This window comes from Vulpes vulpes, chromosome 15, assembly GCF_048418805.1.
Source record: "Vulpes vulpes isolate BD-2025 chromosome 15, VulVul3, whole genome shotgun sequence".
Taxonomy (NCBI): Eukaryota; Metazoa; Chordata; class Mammalia; order Carnivora; family Canidae; genus Vulpes; species Vulpes vulpes.
In genome coordinates this window covers 27,890,571-27,913,979 of record NC_132794.1, presented here as the reverse complement: position 1 = coordinate 27,913,979, position 23,409 = coordinate 27,890,571, and the positions used below count along the sequence as shown (strand labels likewise).

Genomic DNA, 23,409 nt, shown 5'->3' with positions numbered 1-23,409 from the left:
TATTCTCACATTTAAGTATTTGGCTCTCTAGACATTTTCAGATTCTTTCCATAATCACAGAAATACTGTATCTTGTGAAATAGTTTGCCTTTTAATTCTTTATAGACAATATAAAAATAAAAAAACTTACATTTCATTAAAAATCTTCAAAGTAATTTTTCAACTAAGAGTATAATTCAGTATCGCCTGAATCATACCTCATTAGGCTGAAAGGCAATTCTGTCCATAGTACAATACTGACCAAACAAATTGAACTAACTTTGCACAAAAGTATATTTTAATTAATTTTTATCTGAGCACATGTAAAAAGTACTTCCTATGTACTATTAAAATCCTCTGCTTAATTCATACTTCTTTCCTCAGAAGCACAAGAGGAAGGTAGACTGTTCTGATCAATAGACCATGGTTTCCTGTCTTTACCTACTGAAGAAAAATGCAATTAATAGAATATTGCTGCAGAGATATATGTGAGTTCCTTTCCTCAGAAAAGCTATTCTTAAACGGAAAGAACAAAATCATTTCTATTTCCTTTCTATCTTCACTCATCAGAAAAATTTGCAGCAAATTCAAGAGTGACCAGTTTTTCAGACCTTACCATTTGAAACTACACTAGAACTATAAAGCTATAGGAGACAGTAACTGAATACCCTATTTAAATAATCAAAATCCTTTATGTGATCTTCATCCCCTCATTGGTTACAGTATAATTAGTTTAACTATGATATGCAATTAGACATACTTTACTTGCATATTAGTTTAATTACAAAAGAAGTAAATAAAATATGATTGTGGTATTGCTTTTAAAATGTTGCTAAAGTAAAAATGTTTACCACAGCAAAATCAAATTTCATAGTGTCATATATATACATATACACACATCACATACATATGCATATTTATGTGCATATATATGTATACATTTATGTATGTATATATGTGATATGGATGAATATACACATGTATATGTTCACTTGTTGGAATTCCTTCTTTCCTTCTTAAAAAAAGGATAATGGAAGAGCCTCTTAGGAGATCAGGTACATTGTAAATAGATACACATTGTCCTCCCTGACCCAACACACACAAAGTAAGGTTTCCACATAAAGTATGTGGAGTGAGGCACAGCTCTTTAGAATCCCTCCCCCTACCCCCCGCCCAGCATTCTAATTTTAAAGCATCTGTATTTGTCATTTCTGGGAAGGGAAAAATTAAGTGATCATTTCAGGATTCTACAAGTGTGTTACCCATAACTCAATTGTATTTTCCTTTCTATCAAGAAAAATTTCCATAATGTTTCAGCTATTCTTTTGAGAAATGAAAGAAGTCTGGTTTTCTTTGCTTATCTGTGTAGTACAGTGAACCAGATAGCCAAGTTAACATCTGTGCCCTATTGCTAAGAAAAATAAATAATTAACTGAAAACCAATAGTTATTTGGAGAGAATATTGGATTCTCTGTTTATTTTCAAAGGCACAGAATTCTAACCACCCAAAGTGGCCCTTACAGCAATTATGCATTCTGGTGACTAGTCCTCTGTTGGGCAAGCCTGCCTTGAGGTCTGCCTTTCCTCATGCCACCCATCCTTGGAGGCCCTGTGATGTTATGAGAACATGTGTCCTTTGGAGAACTGACATAGATCTGAATTTCAGACACGCTATATAACTGGGGCCTTACATTTGACTTCTCAAAGTTTCAATTTCCTCTTTGGTGAAAGGGGAAAATATTTCCTCTTGAAAGTTGTTAAGTTTAAATCAGAAGACATGTATAAAATTCCTGACACAAAGAAGGTCTTAACAAACCTAGTTTCATTCTTTCTCCTTCAAATACCAAGGTAGAAACACATGAAATCTCTAAGGATTCCAGCCCCCCAGCCCTCATTCTGGGCTGTGGTCACAGTGTGACCCAACTTCCTGGTAACATGTTTAGCCTCTGATTTCCAAAGCCCGTGCATGATGTCCTTGCTAGTTTAACCTGATGTTCTTTCATTGTCACATGTTATAATGATATTTGAATATGCTATTTATCCTTTGCCACCAACTAGGGGAAATTTCTACAGGGGAATTCAGTTCTGCTTTCACTTACAGTTGGGGATAAGCATTTAACTGTGGATTTGCAAATGTACTTAAAACAAACTCCATACTCTTTCCTATGCCCAGAATATGGGAGTGTTCCCCTGAACATCTCTGGCCTTTGCATATCTGTATTGGTCTCCTCTTTTCTCTGACCTGGTCATGTTGGTCTTCTTACTGTGCTTGGACATATCATTTATTTGTTTATTTGTTTTGGTTACCTAGAAGGCAGAGGCCAGGCCTACTGCTGGCACTAGCATACAGCCTGGAAGAGAGAGGCTTAGGAAGCGTCTGTTGAATGGATGACAAGACTAAACTCTATATAGGTTTATACACTTTAGGGGCCATCTCCTTGGATTGACAAGTATCAGGATAAAAATGTCAGAATTCATACCCCTAAAAACCAAGAGGGATTAATGGCAGGCAGAATAAATGTTTAATTGGACGTTATCAGAAAAATGTCTTGCAAAAATTTTGATACATACAGACTACAAACTTCTTCATAAAATACTTTCTCCTTTGTGAAGAAATGCATAAGGTATGTCAACATACCTCCTAATGATGATAATGATCTATTATTGATTCATGTAACATTCTTTTCCAAGGCTTGAGCACCTTTTAACATAAATTATTTTACCCTAACAGCTTTCCTATGAAGTACTTATCCTGATTTTATGCATATGGGAAACTGATTATTTGAATTTCCCCTTGTACCAACTCAGCCTCTGATTCTAGCACTTGTAAGTGAGCCTGTGAGCTTTCCTGCAAAACATTCATTGAAATGAAATATCTCCTTACAAGCTATTGAAAGAAATCATATTGGTCCTATCTCCAGTAAAATCTGCCTTATAATTCTCTGAATATTAGAAGTTAAACTTACCAACTCATCCCGTGGAGATAGTTCTTTTGAAAACTAACACTTCTCTTTTAAAAGAGAAAAGAAACATTCTTTACATGATAAATATTTAGGGGAAAAACGTGGATTTTGTTTCTAGTTCTCAGTGCATTCAGTATATGTCATATGGTTCATGCAAAGCCAACTTCTATCAGCCAGCAAAGGTCAGCTCTACTTTTGGCAATCAGTAGGTGAACAGAAACTACACAGAACCACCTCGAGAAGGCATCAATCTGGAAACTGTGGACATCTGTTGCTGGTCTTTAAGTCACTGTGGCTGGCCACCAGCTTGGAAAACCTTAACCCACGTCAATCCCTCTGTTGGGTAGACAGAAAGAAGACAGAATGGGATTTGAACCTCCCTCAGGCATAAGATGTTGTTTCTGGGCTTCTCTAATCATTTTTGTACTCCAAAATGTGGAGGACAGCCCCTCTTTTCTTATTTGTTTAATAAGTATTTATTAATGTCACCTGTGGACTTGGCATTCTGCCAGGAATGAGATGGAAAGGCATGGGCACTGCCTTCTAAGACTTTGCACTTTAGTGGGAAGACAGGCCAACCAAGACATGATGAGAATCCAGTGTAACACAGTCTGTATCAATCCAGGTTGCAATGGGTGGAGAAAAAATAGAGAGAAAATTACCAATTTGCCTGAAGAAGTCGGTAAATAATTCACCAAGAAAGCAACGCTTGAGGTAGTAATGAGTCAACTAGGAATTTGCTGGGGAGACAAGGCAAAAGAATGTTCTAGCAATGAGAAGAGTATTAGAGTCATGAGAGTATTTGTTGTGGTCTGAAGTGGGAGTAATTTCTTACAGCAAGTGTGTATGGTAAACAAAGAGAAAGAGGGAAAATGGAGCTGCCTGATGGTTTAAAGCCAGGCTGTGAATGGTTTGGAGGGCATGGGTTGAATTGTATCTTCCCCCTCAAAAGCTATGTTGTAGTCCTAATCCCCGGTACCTTGAAATGTGACCTTATTTGGAATTGAGGCTATGCATTTGAAAACTGGAGTAAGGTGAGATCTTAATCCAATATGCTTGTTGTCCTTAAAAGAAGAGGGAAATTGGACACATACATGCACAGAGAGGAGACTAAGTGGAAACACACAGAGAGAGGATGGCCATGTGAAGATGAAAGCAGAAATTGGAATTATCCTACCACAAGCCAGGGAACACCCAGGGCTATGAGAAGTTGGAAGAGCCAAGGAAGAATCATTTTCTAAAAACTTTAGGGACAGTATGGCCCTGCCAACACTTTGATTTGGGGCTTCTAACCTCCAGAGCAGTGAGACAGCCATCCAGTTTGTGCTACTTTATTATGGCAGCCCTAGGAAACGAATGCACTATATTAAAGAATATAGATTTGAATATAGTGGGAGTATATATTTGTATGGTAGGGGAATTACTGAAGAACTATTGCCAAAATAAGAGAGTGACATGACCAGGTGTGTATGTTAGACAGAAGGCTCTGGCTAAAATGTGGTGCTTAGACTGGAGATGAGGAATGGAGTAAATTTGCAAAATTTCCAAAGCTTTTTGATCACTATAATTAGTTAGGATCTCCTTGTCTGTGAAATAAACAGAAAGGATGGAGAAAAGATCACTCTTCTCCCTCTCTTAGTTTGGCTCAAAAAGTAGAGCTGTCCTGTCTGTGTATTGTTACCTGACTGAAGAAAGGGCATACTTTAAAATTCAATCTTTCCAGACTCCCTTATTTAGTGATGGGAAGGTCACAATGAAAAATGCCAGTACTAATACCATGATACAGACACTTCAAATGATTTTGATATTGATATTTTGATATTGACAAAAAATATAATTCAGTTGAAAATCTCATAACCATGAAATGAACAGAATTAATTTTCCAGTAGCAAGCCATTTGAGTTCCCAGAATGGTTTTCTTTGATTTTTATCTTAATTGGAGAAACTGATTTATATCCATATTTTGAAATGTCTATTCCTAGACAAGTAAAAAACTTGTTAAGAAACATACTGTCACTAAGATCAATACTAGGGATGCTGGAGTACAGCTGTTATTTCTGTTCGGTATATTTCCTAGAAATATCATGAATTGTGATGATAACTGGCAACTTTGATGCAAGCAAATGACTTTTTAATTGAAGTAGGTGGCATCCAAACATCTGACACTTCTAAGGCTTATATATACCCTTTAGCTGTTTCTAATCTTAAATGGTTTAAATAGATCCTGTTATAAATACAAGAGACTTAAGTATGTTTTCAGTATTTCAAGCAACATAAATGCACACACACACAGTTTACTAGTGATATATCTTTACTAAAGTGATAGAATTCACTAGAGAGCAAGAAGACACTGTTAAGGCATTCTGATTCACATTTCTGCCATTTCATCATAGCCTCCTGAGACACAAAGTGTTGTACTTGCATATATGAGTAAATAATTTAATGAATATAAAGCATGTCTCAATAACTTTCACTTACTGAATATCATAACTGATATTACAGAAATATTAATTTTGGGGCACCTGGCTGGCTTAGTTGGTGGGGCATAAGACTCTTGATCTTGAGGTTGTTGAGTCCAAGCCCCACATTGGACTCAGAGCTTACTTAAAAATATATATTTTAATTTTATGACATAACCAAACATGTGAAGTATATATTTTAGATTGTATTATATTGAAGAAGCTATTTAACATGACTTCACCTGTTTTAAACATGAAGTATATAGTATAATAAGTTTTAAAATTATGAGATTGTTAAATTGAGACTTTTCCTAAATAAACCTGGAAAACTTATGTACATAATTTAGTATTCAGATGTCTTGAACACCGATATGTAAAGTTCTAATAATCCTTTGGGAAACTTAAGACTCAGAGAGATGGCAAGGCTCAATTGAAAGAAGCAGAACTAGCTCAGGGTAGCATTGATCTAGAGCTTGAACCTTTTCATTGTGTTGCAAATGTAGTGCTGTGCTGACATCATGTGCCCAGTGATAAGCTTTGGGTACACAAACAAAGGGTTCTGTATTTAGTGATTCCTACAGAATGGCTTTTTAGAGAGGTTGGAAGCCTTATTCTTTTCTAAAGATTTTATTTATTTATCCATGATAGACACAGAGAGAGAGGCAGAGACATAGGCAGAGGGAGAAGCAGGCTCCCTGTGGGGAGCCCGATGCGGGACTCCATCCAGGGACCCCAGTGTCACGCCCTGAGCCAAAGGCAGACACTCAAACACTGAGCCACCCAGGCATCCCAGGTTGGAAGCCTTAAACAATATTGTGTAATAGTTTTTCATCCTGCAAAACACATGTTCTCCAAAGAAAGAATAGATCTAGAATATTTGGGGGAGGGAGCTGTGGACATGGGTATCAAGAGGTGTCCTGTCTGTCTGTAATTGATATTTGTGTCAGTTTCAGTAGAGGATGAAATACATAAATCATCTAAAAGAGGAACCTAGATGCCTCACACATCCAGTCTAGTTTGTTATTAAAGTGCAGAATAGGCAAGAAGAAGAGCAATTTCTTAGAGAAAAATGAACAAATATTTACTGATACCCAGCTATGGATCACTGCATTTCATTTAATCTTCTTAACAACTGTATAAAGTATTATCATCTCCTCTTTTACAAAGAGGAAACTGAAACACAAAACAACTAACTCACCTAAAGTAAAAAAGCTAACATGGAGTAAAGATTTGAACTCAGGCCTGTCGACTCCTCTGTACCTCAGAGCCAAATCCTATGCAGAATAAAATTTAAAGCGAATTAAGGGAGAAAATTTCAATCCATAAGTAGCTCCATTCAATTCTTTATCAGTCAGCTGTGCATATAAACCTTGGTTTTATAACTAGAGAATGGGACACCTCCTCACCTTTGTCCTCTGCCTCTCTGGGTCTCTTTCCTTTCCCCAGTTTCTATTTTGTAATGATTTCCCAAAGCCTTGCTACAGTACTACTTCCTCATAAGACTCCAATGGAGTATTTTTCAGGAGCAGTTAGAGAAGGAAATTGAGGGCAGAAGAGAATAAACTCAAAATCAAACTGAGGGGAGAAGTTGTAGCAGGCACAAACTTACCAGATAGTATGCAGGCTTTGAAGGGGTAGAAATGTAACTGGAGGTTATTGAAATTGAGCAGAGGTGAAGGGGAGAAAAAAAGAAGGGATGCACAATGAAACATGTAAAGCTTAAGAAAAAACATTTTGCTTTGCGTGTATCATACAGAAGTCTTCAAGATGTATGGAAATTATCTTCAGCTTTCCATCCTCTATTGATAATGTTAACATTTACAGGAGCGCCGTACTGAGAAGTTTAGAAACAGTATTAAAGTTCAAAAAGAAGTCAAAGAGCTCCACAAAATGCTTCATTTACACCTGAATCTATTATTGCCACACTGGTGTTGAGACGCAGCTTTCCAAAATATGCGTTTCCTTTTAACATTGATTCTTGGGGTTTTGGTTGCTATATATATATATACCAGGCAGAGAGCTGAGCACTTTCATATAAAATATTTTTTACCATCTTGGCAGTAAGTCTGGGAGAAGGACTATATTTTCCCCACCATGCGGAAGAAGAAATGAGAGATCAGACAGTAACATGACTGTATGCCATGGATTCCAAATTTAACCTCAGGGTTCCTCTATTAAAGTCTAATGTGTTCCCCTTATACTATGCTACAGAACTTCTAAGTATAAGACTAGCCACATTAAAAATGCAAGAACATTCTATGGGTACTAGGTGTTTAATAAATATTGGTGATTGGCTGATACATTTAACTTCAAAATGCAACCCCATTGTACTCTGTCTCCTTGTCAGTGGAGTGGGGAGTGAGGCATGTGTCTAGACAATGGAAAGAACAGTTAATTTATTCACTTCCAATTTCATATATGCAAACTGACTTTTTAATTATAAGTCCTGTTTTTGTAACTGATAAAGATGTAACCTCACCTTTTTAACAATTTTCTCAGATACAAAGGCCAGACTGCTGCTTTGGTTGACAACTTGTTGGCAGTAACCACAGTTGCACTGTGGTTCCTTTGGTTGAATTTAAATTCAATTGTATTTTAGTCAAGGGAGACTTTATTTTCATCAGAACGGAATTAATGCACAATAAATACAGACATCAAATTTACTAATTGTGGTGAATAAGGATATCCAAGGGTTGCAGACTGTCAGGAAAAGCACATTACAGAAGCTAAGTACTCAATTTCAGATAGCCTTTTAACATAAATATTTCAAAATCATCAGTTTTGTTACCATTTAACACCAATGATTTTCATTTCCCACAACCTATTCTGACATTTAAAGGAACATTAAAAAAAATAAGAAAAACCCTGTTGCATCATATATAACTACCACCATATATTGCCACTTACAATTTACTGGTTTAGAATAAAGATAAAGACAGAAGAAGGTCGGCCATGGTGTATCAAATTAAACCTTTTTATGTCTTTCTTTTTTAGTGATTTTAATGTTTGATGCAAAGAAACACACTCATATATATGCACACACCACCCTGTGATCCTTTCCAAACCCATCAGCTTGGTTCAGACATCTTAGGACTTAGAGATCATGATCAAATGATATTGGAAATTCTAGAGTAAGTGGGTTGCATAATTAGTAATACTGGACATTTTCCTTATCTTCTGACAGGAGATGACCTTTGCTCCTCAGTGATTGGACTGAATGTTGTTAGGGGCCTTAGGTCATACAGAAGTGTTGGGAGAGAGTTCCATGACTACTAAGAACCACAGGATGGCAACCCACTTAAAGCATCCATACTAAGGAGGACTTGGCAGAAAAGACAGCTGGAAAATGGCAGCATAGAAATTAAAAAAAGAGGTGCCCATAATTTGAAGAAAGTTGCAAAAATGAGTTGGGCACATGGTTTTTAATCCATCTTGGATGTTAATCTTGAAAGAACAGAACTATGATCTAATTAAGAAAATCAGATTCCATTTGCACAGTTACTGAAGAAGATTTTATCATAATCAGAGAGTTATTTATATTCAAAAGCATTTTATAAACTCTCGAAGTTATATGGTTGGTAAATGGCCTAGTGGTTTGTTATCCTTTATCTGGGGATTTTTCTGCTCTTATGATTTTTCAAAAGCCCCAAATACTCTCTGATGGGAGTTTTAACCAAGTCAGTTTGGAAAGCACTGAAATACTCTGGGGATTTATCGGGTGCACCCGTTAGAGGCTCTGTACACTTTCCAGCAGGCTGATCATATGACTTGAGTTCTGAGAGTTCCCAAGGGCTGCCTAGTGCATTCCTTTGCTGAGTTCTGAGCATGAGGTCCCTACGGTGATATAACTATCTTATAGGAATGTGATTCAGAAGACTTTGATTGAACTCCCAGCTTGGCCCTGGAACAGAGCTTAGACAACCTCCTCAATACTCAGTGCCCTACTGCCTCTTTTGGAAATTGAATTATCTACTTTACAGGGTTGTTGTCTTGCTAAATTAAATTCAGTGAGCTATCTATCTATATTTATCTATCTGTCTATCTATCATCTATCTATCTCTCTAAAAGATTTTTTTGGGTAGATGAAGATTAAATTGGAAAATCAGGGAATCGTGAATTGTTTTCTTCTACTCAGAGTTGATTCCCAAACTTTGGTGAGCACAAAAATATCACTTATGGAGCCTATTAAAGAATTTCCATCCTAGAAATTCGAATTCTGTATGTCTTGCATAGGTAGAACTTAGTAATAAATGTCTTAGGTGATTCTGACGCCCTTGGTTCATGGACCCACACATCAAGAAATATTGTTTTATAATGTAATATTCTAGCAAAATTGTGAAACCTATTTTATTTGGAATCATCAGATAGCTGTGCTTCTTTCTTCCAACGTCATTTCTGTCCTGCAAACCTTCAATTTTCCAAGGCCTCTCATTCTCGTCTAGAATGAGCTCCTTAAGTTTCTCTCATAAATGACACTATATCAACTTTTCAGATTCAAATAGCATTGAGTTCTAGTAAGGGAGCAATAACAATGACACTGCACACTGCTTAATTATTTAAGATTGGGTAACAGGTTTAAAAATTTTTTTTTATCATTTTACCTTTTAAAATATAAGGCTCTAATAAAATAAAATAAAATATAAGGCTCTAAGTTTAGGAATATTTTCATGGGAATTATATCCCATCCTCAGGATGATGGCTTAATATAACCCTCAACTGCTATTTATTCCTTCAAAAAGTTGATTCATAAATATTTATTCCTGAAAGAGATCTTAGTGGTTACCTAGTCTTATCCATTTATTGTACAGCTAAGGAAATTATAGCCTATACCATCTGGTTTGTCCTCCAACCCAGAATCTTCACAAATGAAAAAGTTTCCCACTGAAAGGAAGCCTAATTGAGAATTAAGTCTACACTTAGAAACATTTCCCCATTGAGCCAAGCTTTGCTAGCCAGCATCCAAAAGGAATTGGTGTCTTAAATCATAATGACAATTTCTTCATATAAGTAGGATACAGGCATTTGGGTTAACTTCCTTCAGAGTATCTAAATTCATGGTATGAAAAATAAGATCATTGATTCATTTCAGAAAGAAATACACTACTCCAACAAATTACCCAGAATTCTTTTTACTTCAAGTATTGAAAGTCTAGCATTAAAAAGCATTAAAAAGTTACTTTCTTTAAAAAGAGATTATCTGCCACATTCCATAGTAAAATCTGAATGTCTTTTGGATAATTGCTGCTTTGAGTATTTTCCCCATTTTCCTTCCACATGTATGGAAAATTTAAAGCTGATGATATTTTTAATCTTAATCCTCACCTGTTTTTTTTTTTTTATAGATTATTTTTGCAGCTTTCAGAGAGTGTTCTGTTAGCCCAGGGCCACAGAGCTAGCAAAACTCTCTGGAACTCATGCCTCTAATTCTCTTCTTCAATCCTATAAAGCTTTGAGAGATATTGATTCTGCAAATGTAAAAAATTAACTTATCGAAAAATAGCACACATAAAATGGGAACTGGCCAAAGAAACCCTAAGAATATTGTTTTAACTGGAAGTTGTACCATTAAGTGCTACAACTTACTGTATTCCTGTTATGGCTCTTTGTGATATATTTATCATTGTGTGGGAACAGTTTAATCTACTCCATACAGAGCGCAGTAGGGGCTCTCAGTGGCCTCAAAATATGATGGCCCTTGCCACAAACAACTAATCTAAATTTCTTGCAGGTGGCAGGTCTAACTTTTTTTCTAAAAGGAAATAACCCTTCTCTAAAAGTCAAATTTGTTTTTAAAGCTGCGGTGTCTTTAACCACTTCTTTTTCCAGTTTTTCAGTTGACACCTTGTCATGACTTACGGTGGGTTGCATCAATCATTTTGGGTTCTTACAGAAAATATTTTGTGGTGGTGACTATCACATGCAAGAAGCTAAGTGCCCTTTGTGGGTGACTGCTCAGGTACCTCTGATTTCTTGCCAAATCATTCAGAATGCCGCAAATCCATTAAATCTCTCCACAGGGAGGAAAAAATTCCCGCATCCTAGAGAGAGAATTTATGAGTTCCTTTCAATCACCACAAATGAAAGCCACCCTTAATATTCATTAGAGATTTTATGGTGGCAATATGCATTATCTATTCGGATGCCCCCCTGAAAGGCCAATTTCCCTTGAAACCTTGCATGGCTCCAAGCCACTCTTTGTAGAAACAATGGCCTATGTCCAAGTGGAATCAAGGGAAGCAAATGGATGACATTTCCTTATCCATTGGTAATGATTCCATTAAGTCACTGTGGTGGTTCTGAGCTTCTGAGTTTTAAAAATTGAAGGACAGATTTGGAATGTGCAGTCATGTCATTGTGTCACTTCTCTGCTGTCATCTGTGTCCATATGTCCTAAAGTGAATAGGGCTTTTCGGTTTGCATCACAAAAAAATGACTTTCAAAACTAAATATAAGCTTCATCACATATCTCACACCTTCAACAAATAAGGAGCAAACAAACAACAACAAAAAACCAAACCAGTGGCTTAAAACATTTCTTGTATAGATTTCTACTGCTTTTCAGGCACAGAAGACAAAACTTAGATAACCAATTAAGCCATAGTGGTGTGACTCCTTCCTCAGACTTACCTTGTACCACATCTCCTTGTTCTCTCCAGCTATCCGACATCATCACCTTCACCGAGCCATGAGCTCTCATGGCCCTTATCAAAGTTTTCATTTCATGTTTTATTTGTGTGATTATTTCTATTTTTGTCTCTCATTGGACTATGAGGTTCACAGTGCCTGTTTCTGCCCAACATTTTATCCTCCTTAATGTAAATATTCCAAAACAAAAAATTTAAAAAGATTTTATTTATTTATTCATGAAACACACAGAGAGAGGCAGAGACATAGGCAGAGGGAGAAGCAAGCTCCCTGCAGGAGCCTGATGTGGGACTCCACCCCAGGACCCCGGGATCATGACCTGAGCCAAAGGCAAACACTCAACCACTGAGCCACCCAGGCGTCCCTATTCTAAAACAAATTGTTCAGGGAATGAATAAATGACTTCTTGAACTTAATCCATTTTGTGACCTGGCTAAAAATCCCTTTCCATGAATGAGAAGTAGGCTTCAGTTCAGGTTGGGCTTAAGGTGAGCTGCAATAAGGCCATATTTCTAATCCAACTATTTATCAGTATGGTTGAATTTAATAGCTAGGAACCATGAGATGCATAAAGATCTCACACTGAATATTCATATGGGTTTTTAGAGTGAATTCAACCAGTTGCTTTACAACCTCCTAGGAAGGAGAGGGAGCATGAATTTCTTTCCTTCATTTTTCATTCTCTTCTTAAAAAGGTGAGTTATGCCTGAGAGTTATATTTTGACACTGAAATAAAATATCATGAAATGCATATGTGATATGGCTATGATAAATATATGAAAGGAGCCTTTAAAAGCTAAAATAATTTTGTGTAAGTAAAATACTGTTAATATGGTGATAATTTGAGAAGTCAGAAAAGGGCAATGGTAAGCACAGCACGTACATCCCCAGGCCCACCTTCTCCTCCCCCTCCTCCTCTTTCTTCTTCTTTAAGATTTTATTTATTTATTTGAGAAAGAGAGAGAGTAGGAGAGTGGGGAGGGGCAGAGGGACAAGCAGACTCCCCGTTGAGTGAGCAGCCTGATGTGGGGCTCAGTCCCAGGACCCTGATAACATGACCTGAGCCAAAGTCACAAGCTTGACTAAGTCACCCAGGTGTGCACACACCTTCTTTGTGCCTGCATGATGTGACTGCTAGGACAGCCCCAGGAAGTTAAAATAGGAGTTTCACCCTAGCCTTACTGTATACATTTGAACTAGGCAATTCTGGCTTTCTTATTTCCAGGGAAAAAATTGGGCAAACTTTGTAAAAAAAAAAATCTTAAAAATAAATGTAAACTAGCAATGTACATTTAATACATTATCTCATATGATATGATATCACAGAAAATTATTGATAGTAAGACTCTAATGCCAAGCATGTATCTTAGCCATCTTTGTGGCCTCACGGCCCAGGGCAATACCTGATATCATAGACATTATGCTGTGTTCATTGAGTAAAGGATAAATAATTATAAACACAGAATTGTACATTATAATTAAACAGTATTAATTGCCACTAAAAATAGTAGCTCTTCTTCATTAAGTTCCAACTGGGTATCGGGTACAGTTAAACACTCATCCAATTCTCACAAGAATGCCACAAAGAAATCTTCATTATGACTATTTAATAGATAAGAAACTGAAACTCCAAGAAATCAAGTGGCCTAGTCATACAGTAAGCATTGAGGCTGCACTTTAATACTAGGCTTATTTGTCTCCAACACACATGGAATTTCTACCCTGTGCTGTTTATCTATCTCCTGAAAAACAAAAAACAAAACTTAGAGACAACTTACTATTAGGAAAAGTCTGGACTAAGAGTTAGGAGGTTGATATTCTCCATCTGCCACCATCTGCTGTGGGACCTCAGGTGATCCACTTAATCTTTCCTGTGCCTCAATTTCTCCATGTGTAAAATGGCAGTAATATTTTGCCTAATTCATAGAGCTAGAATAAAATGAAATATGAGAAAAGTTATATTGTACCTTGAAGGCAGGGACTCTATTTATTAAGCTATTAAGCCCCTACCTTGAATTGACACTTTCACATGGATCATTTCATTTTACCCTGTAAGTTAGGAACTAATATCTTCATTTTCACAAATGAGAAAAGCATAGATAAGTCACTAGCAGAGTGTCAAATGTTATAAAGCCATAATCTTTGCAGGAAAACTTTTGACTATTATAGATGTGAGCTTAAAATCCAGCTCTGTCACCTACTATTGCATCGCACAAATTATTTAACCTCTTTGAGCTTCAGATTTTTATAATAAAAATGGGGATAAGAACACCACCTTAATGAATCATGACACAAAGATCACGTATATAAAAGCACCTGAAATATAGTCAAGTGCTAAGTCAATGGAAGCCATGATCATCATTAGATTGATGTGCCTGCCTGGTCAGAACAAAATCTCAAAGGCATGAACCACTCAAGGTGAAACCTAGTGCATGTGTATGTGAGTGTATGTGGTGGCTGATGGTGGCAAAAGAGGATTCCAACCCACCACTCTTTATCCTTCAGAGCCCCTGTTTTTCTGCTCTCCTCTCTACAATCTTCCTTAAATTTCACCCACCCATTTTTCAAACTAGAATTCAGTCCTCTGAAATGACATTAAAAAGGATCTTTAGAAGCAGTTCTTTGTGAATGGCAGAGCCTTCTTAGCTTCTGAGAATGAAAATGTAGACATTTTCATTCATGAAGAAGTTTTCATGGCCTGGGGAACCTGGCTGTATCCCAAGAGAAGTCTATATTCACATACACAGTTGCTGGTTCAGGACATGAGGGAGAGAGAGAGGAAGTCGCTGGGACAGAGGAAGTACAGTAAGGGAAAAGAGAAGAAAACAAAACAAACCTAAACCTAAAATAGCTTATGCAAAAGCAAAAAAAAAAAATGATAGAAATAAGGTCACCAATGGTCATCTCAAGAGTGAAACAAGAGCTGCTTTTAAACCGCTGAGAGAAAATCTTTATGCCCTAACCTTTCTGTACATAGAATTCATCATTCTCAGTATGTCTTCATTGCTCCAGACATTGAATGTAAAAATAAAAATAAAATAAGACCTTTAAATAATAGATAGCTCTCCCTCATTCTAAAGAGGAAGGAACAGAAAACCATGGATATTAAGCAACGTGACCCACGGTGATTCTAGTAAGTGACAGGGTTGAACTCCCATGTGACTCTCCTGTCTTCAACCTGTGCTCCTTTGATGTGTAATAAGCCCTCTACCATCCCACACCACACCCTCAAAATATGACTCTTGCCTTTAGCTTGCTTAGCAAAAAACTTGAATTTTGAGCTTGTTTCTCTGCCACAAAAGAACATCTACCAATACCTGGAGTGTTTTCTAAGGCTCATTATATACAGTGTTCTAATATTCAGGTTTCTCTACTCTCTAAAGTGGATGTCCAGCTTTAGTGATTTCTTTATTCTTTTGAATCATGCATTAGTTAGGTTCTAATTAGGAAGGAGATTTGTATCTCTCATGGTCAATGCATCCCCTTCATACTGATGCTCTTTGTCTTCCCATTTGAGGATCTAATGAAAAAAATTTCAACTTTCTTGTGGAAACTAAAATGTAGTTATAACTGATTATCACGGATCCTATTTCATCATCAGAGAACTATTCTAAATGACAAATATTATATTCCATGATGACTCTAGAAATATTTTATTGTGGGAAGTACCAATTCAACTTTCTCCCTAATTTGATGCATTTCAGTAAACAAGCACAGAATAACAAAACAAAGCAAAACCAAGAGAAAAGTGGGGCAAAATCCTAGGGCAACACATGAAGAAGGATTCTTGGTTTCTCTCACAGTTTTAGAACTAGATCACAGGTTTGGTATTCTCACAGATACACATGAGATTTGTGCAACTGGGAAAAACTACACACCAACCCATATGATTAGACTGGTTTTCATTCTTCATTGTTCTGTCTCAAAAGTCTAATTTAATAATATCTTCAGTTATTGTGAACTTGGAGAATAATACTTCACTCTTATAGAGAAATTTTATTTTTTCAATTTATGTTTATTTTTATTCTACACAATTTTATTAGAAACGATATATAAGAATTTTATGCACATTTACAACTTTCCTCAAACTCAACCCTAAAAAATTTCCATAAATCTAATACCTTGTACTTTTACAATATTCTGTGATTTGTTTCTTCTGTGAGCTCTTTTTAAAAAATTTTTAAATTAATTATTTTTTAAGATTCCATTTATTTATTCATGAGAGACACAGGCAGAGGAGAAGTAGGCTCCTTCAGGGAGCCTGTTACAGGACTCAATCCCAGGACCCCAGGTTCACGCTCTGAGCCAAAAGCTGATGTTCAACCACTGAGCTACCCTGGTGCCCCTAAGCTCTTTTTTAAAACATAAAATTTGTTTGTATGTCTTGCAAGATCTCTTCCAGAATTATTTTATACACAAGTACTGTAATGTGTTTGCCATCCTAGTGAATTTTTATACCAAGGACTGTGATTACTTGTTCCCTTCATTTTCAACTTGTCCTCTTAACCCATAAACTCTCATTATATATATGAAACAGAGATTGGCCATCTCCCCATATACACAGTTCTAAGCTCATACATCCAGACTAAGTGGCTCAGGAGGCACTTAACATGAATTTGCTAACAAGTGAATGAGTGGATGAATGAATGAAGGAATGAAGAAATCAATCAGCTGTTGCAGCATCTCTTATTTGTCAAACTCTTTTCTTGGGTAAATGTTAATTTTCCTTCCATCAAATATTAATCTATAGTTAAATTTTTGTCATGTAAAATATTCATAATTCATTATTTATTCTTGTTCATTTAGGTTTTTAGAATTATTTTTAGAACCTCAATTCTCAAGTTCATCAATTTCAGTACAGAATATAGTAAGTATAGGTATCTTTTGGTATTTTTGTATCACATTTTTCTAGTTTTCTTTTTGATTTTCTCAGTCCAGATTATCATTTACTCTGCCTTCTTTTTCACAAGTTGTCCAAATCTATTCTTTGAATCGTGTTCTCTTTCCATACTACCATAATTCCAATGTCAGCAGATAAAAGTTAAGGCTGTTCTAATAAATGTTTTTTGCTGTCATGGTTGAACACAAGGGCATGAAACTATGAGAAATTATGTATGGATGGTTCATAGCCTGCCTCTCTCTGGGTTGATATGTAAGCAGTCTTCTTAGTATGTCTTATTCAGTGGGACCAGAGAGGCTTTTTGGTAGGAGTCTAACATCACTTACGTACAAAGAAAATAATGGAATCTATGAAATTCACGTGTCCTTTTTTTCCTAAACTATGTATTTTCTTACTCTCTTTTTACTCGTCTTCTCAATCTTTATTCCTTTTTTTCTTCAAAGTGCACATCATGGATTCTTACTTATCCATCTACATTTTTAAGCTTCCATACAAATAGGTATAGAATAAAGGAAAGACTAAATGATGAAACACTTTAAACAGAGCTATGAAGATGAAGAAAAATCACTGTTTGGTATCACCTTGCCAACAGAAGACTGTGCGTATGAAAGAGACTTGTCACCATCTAGTTAAGAGGGCAGATTAGGTGAATGAGTTTGCGTTTGACCCCGTTGGTGTTGGGGAGATATTTAAAGGTTTGTGAGGGGAGCAGTAACATTAGAGTTGAGCTTTGGAATCATTAATCAGGTAGATTAGTCAAGTAAATTAATCTGGTAGATTAATCTGGTAATGACATGTCATGTTGATTGAAGGAAGTAGACCAGGGTCAGAGAGACTGGGAGAGATTGCCAAGGTGGAGAATAGAGAAAGTAAAAGAGGCCCACAAATAGCTTATCCTGCTTTGGTCACTCTTCCCCCACAGATCAGTAGTTTTCTTGGTCAGTATAAAAACTCTCATACCACTTAGCAGTGGGTCTATGGGCCCCCAGAGCATTTTCCCATGTCAATAATTAGCATAACCACTACTCCCCATTTGAATTGAAAGGTTAATTGTAAAATATTTTGTTCCTTTATTTTTTTGGTGAGCTTTAGCACACATCCTGTTCCTCTCACTGAAACAAAATTTTCCACTGTCCACACTTTCTCTTCTGGTGCAGTTGTGACAGGTTCACATACTACTCCAACAAGACCTTAGCTCTCCACTCTTCTCATCCTTTTCTTATGTACTTTAAGATACTTTAAGTAGAGCTCTATTTATTTTCTCACCTTGAGATTCTGTATTTAAACTTCACCTTTTTTTCTTTGATTTTTATCTCATTTTCATTATTACCTTTCCATCCATACTATATTAGAATTATCCTGTACTTGAGTTCTGTTATTTCAGGTCTTTTACTTTCCTTATTCCTGAAAGAGCTTTTGCTATTATCACTTTTTAAATGTATCACACTATTTTTATAAAATATTTTGGACATATGAAGGGAGAAATGGATATTTACTCCCCCTTTTCATGTCAAGATTACTTTGATTTGTTAATGTCACAAAAATAAGTTGTTTATCCTTCTTATAAATCTGAAAAGTTGTCCTAGGTTTTGAAAAGTATGTTTGCTATTACCATAACATCATATTAAAGGAAGTTCTCATCGTCTTTACAACATACACATTTTATTCTTTCTTGCCCTTCTTCTCAACCAAGTCTCTTCTGACTTACTTTCCTTTTTTGTTAAGATGTTTCAAACTCTTAGCATGCAGAGCTTCTTTGTAAGTACCCTTTAATCACTCTTCTTGTAAACTGATTGTAAACACTTGGCTTCAAATATTATTTTTGGTTATCTCCACTATTACCTTTTTTAAAAATGCATCTGAAATCCCCTCTCTATGCCACTCACCTCAGGTATGGAAAAAAAAAACCCTGCATCCTTAAGGAGTTTTCTTTCACACTTCTCTTGTGGAGTATACACATTCATAAATCTGGTCTTTTATCTTTCTCAGTTTATATCAATTCCATAATCACTTATCTTTCCCCACAGTCCAAATCCCATAGACCTTGCAAATGACTAATATCTGCGTGTGTCTCGTCCTCCTCCTGTTGACTTTTGTGAAAAGCCCTCCACAAATAATACATTTCCCTGTCTGGTTTCAGTTTGTTTATGGTATCTTGACTGAATAAAATGTTGCTTCTTCCCAAGCCTAGCACAAGCCTCTGGATTCTTTGGTTTGGGTATGAATTTTACCTACTATCACCTGAGTCCTGTCACCATTTACTTTCACCTTCCCAACAGCCCTGCATGGTAGATGTCAATAACCTTTTCTTACAAATGGGTGTTTTCAGTACACAGAGTCACTCACAAGAGAGGAGACAAGCAGGTCTGAAAGCAATGTCCGAATCGGAACTAGTAGGTTAAAGGAGGGTGAGGGGTTTGCCTAAGTTCACTGTTCTGGTGATGTCAAAAGTGGTGTTAAACCCAGTTCTATCAGAACCAGCTTTGAGGTATGAGCCTGCAGTGGGATTACCAGGGAGTCAGACTAGGGTGGATAAGAACTTTCTGGAAGACAAGTCAGTTTCAGGTCACCTGAAAACTCTGCTTTGCTAACAGGATCAAAGACTCTCGGAATCTACTGTTGCTGAAATATCTGAAGTCAAGGAGAAACTAGTGTCTTTGTGGATTGGTTTCATTTTCTCTGAAATGTGGGGTTTTGGCTCAGCGCCAGCATATCTACATATGTTGGTACATGAAAAAAAAATCTGGTCACACTTATACCCTTTAAAATTGCAAAAATGTCACCTCTGACTACCTGTCATTGATGGTAAGTAACACTCATTTCAGAAGCACAACTTTTCCCTCAACACAATTTGCCTTCTGTACCTTCTATAGAAGGAAAGTGAAAGTATAACCTAAATAATAACCCTGCAATTACTACAGAAAAAAAATACCAGCTATGCTAAAATGAAACGGGGTATTTTTCACTTGGTATTATTATAGAATATATGTGTAGAATATAAAAATAATGATTTGCACTCATCCAACTTCTTTCATTCTGTGTCTCAAATCCCTGAGTGTAAGTGGTCTCATTAAGTTTACCAAACCAATTTAACTCTAACATGTTCTTGAACCCTCTCTCCAAATCCAGTGAGGTTTTCCTGTCACAAATACTGAACATTATCATCTGAAATTCTGAATATTCTGTAGATATGTTTGACCTTCTGCAGATAAAATTCATTTACTTAATCATTTAGTTATGTACTAAAATAGACAAAACCACCACCACCAAAAAAAAAGAAACAAAACTGTTACTATGTATATATACTTAAATCTAGACACACATTCACAGAAACACATACACAATAACTTTTATGTATAACCAGATTAATATAAGAACAGAAGAACGAGAACAAATATCTTATGTAGATGTATGGAAACAAAGTGCACTAGTTTCTAAAACTCCACTCATTAGTTAGCAAATGCCACTCAAATATTAATTGAAGACCCATGATATCCTAGGGACAATGGAGGATACAAAGATAAATTACTGATAGCAAATAAACAAATGCTCAACTAATTCCACTATAGGTGGAATACGGTAAGCTCCGTGAAGACAGGGGCAGTGTACGTATTGTTTGGCTTTGTATCCCCAGAGCCTAATATTGCAAAGTGGTATACAGGGATGCTAATATATGTTTGATAAATCTATAATGAAAGAATAATGCCCTTATGTTTTCTCGAAGTTCAAAGGAAGGAGTGATTAATTCTATCTGGCATGACCCAGGAAATCTTTCTAAAGGACAAAGTGGTCTGAGCTTTATGGGCTAGTGTCCTGGTTAGAACCTAGGTGAGAACAATATGGTAGGAAGAGGCCAATACATAAACACAAAGACAGAGAGGCGGGAAAGTACAAAACAAGTCATCAGGAAGAAGCAAATCATTCCATTGTCAGTCCAGCACAGGAAAAGCACAAGGAAGTTGTAGACAAAGGCGAAAAGTTAAATGGAGGCTAGGCTACTAAAATACAGAACCGCCGTTAAGGGCCCCAGATTTTACTCCTGAAAGCAGCTCAAAATATGTGAATTTAGATTCTTACACCGGCTTTGCTACTTGCCAAGCAGTCATCATTCTTGATCCCAATTCTGAAGCTGTCAAGGGAAGTCTTCAGAAATTCCTGATTATATTACCAGTAGCTCTCTAAGAAAATACTCCAGGCAGAAGGCTGCAAAGCCCAGTGGCCCCAAAAGAGAAGATGAAGACAAGGAAGTAGGAGAGATGCTCCTAAAAGTAACTGATGTTGGACACTTTATCCATTCCAAGTGTGCTCCTAAACACTTGTAATATTTAATACGGTACTTTGAACACAGATTACTTTAGCTGTAGCCTGCAAAGACCTAACTTAATACACAAGTTTTGAAAGGTGTAAAGGGCCCCACGCCTCTTCAGAGGGCCCTATATGCACCCCGAAATATGGCCTCTGTCTGATGAGAGACCGACTCTTAGAACAAAATGGCATAGAGTCAGGTTCCTGGAAACACAAAGTTGTTCCATGAATTGACTATAAGCACAAATGACCATGAACAGTCATGAATAAAGGTATAAAATACATGCCTTAAGAAACTTACAATCAAGGTGGAAAAAAAGTTGCTCTTAGGTCTTAGGATGTTTGTATTATTTAATTTTGGTTTCTCGATTGTCTCATAAATTTAGTATTACTATTTCCATCTTAAAATTGAGAAAATTAAGATGAAAAGGTTTTAATTAATTTGTCCAACTCAAACAAGGAGCAGAGCAAGCTCTGATCCAAACCCAGATTTATGTAATTCCAGAGTCCATACTTTTTCTTTCATACCATATAGCGTTAGGGCCTAGTTTAGTGTACAGGAAATACTATATCAGCTAAAAGCAGTATCCTTAGCATTAGACTGTCTAGATTCTAGATCTTGTCTCCACTTTTTGTTAGCTCTGTGACATTTTGTTAGCTTTTTTGTTAGACCTGTTGTTAACTATTTTGTGCCTCATTTTTCTTGATTGTAAAGTGGGGGACTTAGTATTAGAATAACATTCCCTATCTTACAGGGTTGTTGTTGAGATTTAAATAAAATAGGAAAGTGCTTAGAGGAATGGCAGGCACACAGAAAATGCTCATTTAAATTAGCTATTATTTGTCAGTGAAACTTCATTACAGCAATGAGTTAGACAATTCAATCCACATCTTGATCTGAATCAACATCCAAAGTTTTCCTTCAACTAAAAAAGAATCTCTAAACAATGCTGTGTAGCAAATTTATTTGAACACAAGGAATATACACATTAGTAAGATGATAGGAAAAGTCATGAGAGTTTCATTGCTTTTTGGAAAGACAACTCTAGTTCTAGTAACTTTCCTGACACTGATGAATATGACTGATTAGTACTTTTGTTATCTGTTTATTTCCTGCTGGTACAAACATCCAGGTGAGATGACACATTTCTTTAGTTCATAAACTTACCCAAGAATGTGGGAGATCCATATCTGTCCATGAAGACTTAAGTTGTGGGTGGTGAGTACAGTGGAAACAGTTGTTCCAAGTTCCAATTTGGGCAATTTGGAAATCAACACATGTCCAGAGAGGGTTTTCTGGAAAAGGCTGCCAGCTGGTCCACATCTGAACTTCACCTTCATTGTGGGATAACATTTCTGCCAAATTGCATCCAGGTGAAGTGCTGGATCTAGCCAGTGATGCAGAAATAGAATTCAGTCCAGTCTCCATTTCTCCCCTTGTCCTAACGTTATTAATTTTCTTTCCTTGGGATTTGGCTAATTTCATACAGGAAATCAGTGTTTCATCTTCATCTTCTGAATGACAAAGAAAAATAAGAAGTAGATCTGTCTAATAATTTTGCACATGTAGAAATTATGAGTATTATATTTCCTTTTATATAGTAGAAATAAATGAACACCATAGAATAAGCCAGGAAGTCATTTAATTTCACAAAATAGTTTATAATTGCAATTCTTTGAAGAGTAATCCTTTGTTTAGTAAATGACTTGCTTTTTTTCTTAAAGGTTTTTTTTTTTTAAGATTTTATTTATTTATTTATTTATTTATTTGAGAAAGAGAGCATGAGCATGAGAGTGAGAGAAATGACAAGCGGTGGTGGGGGGGTAGAGGGAGAAGCCGAGTCCCTGCTGAGCAGGGAGCCTGATGGAGGGCTTGATCCCAGGACCCCGGGATCATGACCTGAACAGAAGGCAGACACTTAACCGACTAAGGCATCCAGGAGCCCAATAACTTGTTTTATAAAGACATTTACCCAGAACATTTTGAAACTGTATATAATGATTAAATTCAGTTTAACTACAATGCTTGAATGCCATGTGAAAATAATATACTGAAAGATATTCGAGAAAAATTACAAATTAAAAAAAATTCCACACATTGTATCAACATAATATGGTGTGCTTATATTATTAAATTCTATTTTTTATATTATTAAAT

General features: G+C 36.3%; 1 protein-coding gene and 1 long non-coding RNA gene across 2 annotated transcripts in view; one reads left to right on the top strand and one right to left on the bottom strand.

The window, feature by feature from the left end:
• LOC140595818 (uncharacterized) overlaps positions 1 to 23,409 on the top strand; it is a 144,641-nt gene that overhangs the window by 9,379 nt on the left and 111,853 nt on the right. The gene's annotated exons all lie outside the window — the stretch shown is intronic.
• Positions 1 to 23,409, bottom strand: part of SAMSN1 (SAM domain, SH3 domain and nuclear localization signals 1) — a 139,623-nt gene that overhangs the window by 58,217 nt on the left and 57,997 nt on the right. The window contains 1 exon segment of the mRNA XM_025995656.2: positions 22,420 to 22,766. Within this exon segment, the coding sequence (XP_025851441.2) occupies positions 22,420 to 22,766 (347 nt within the window).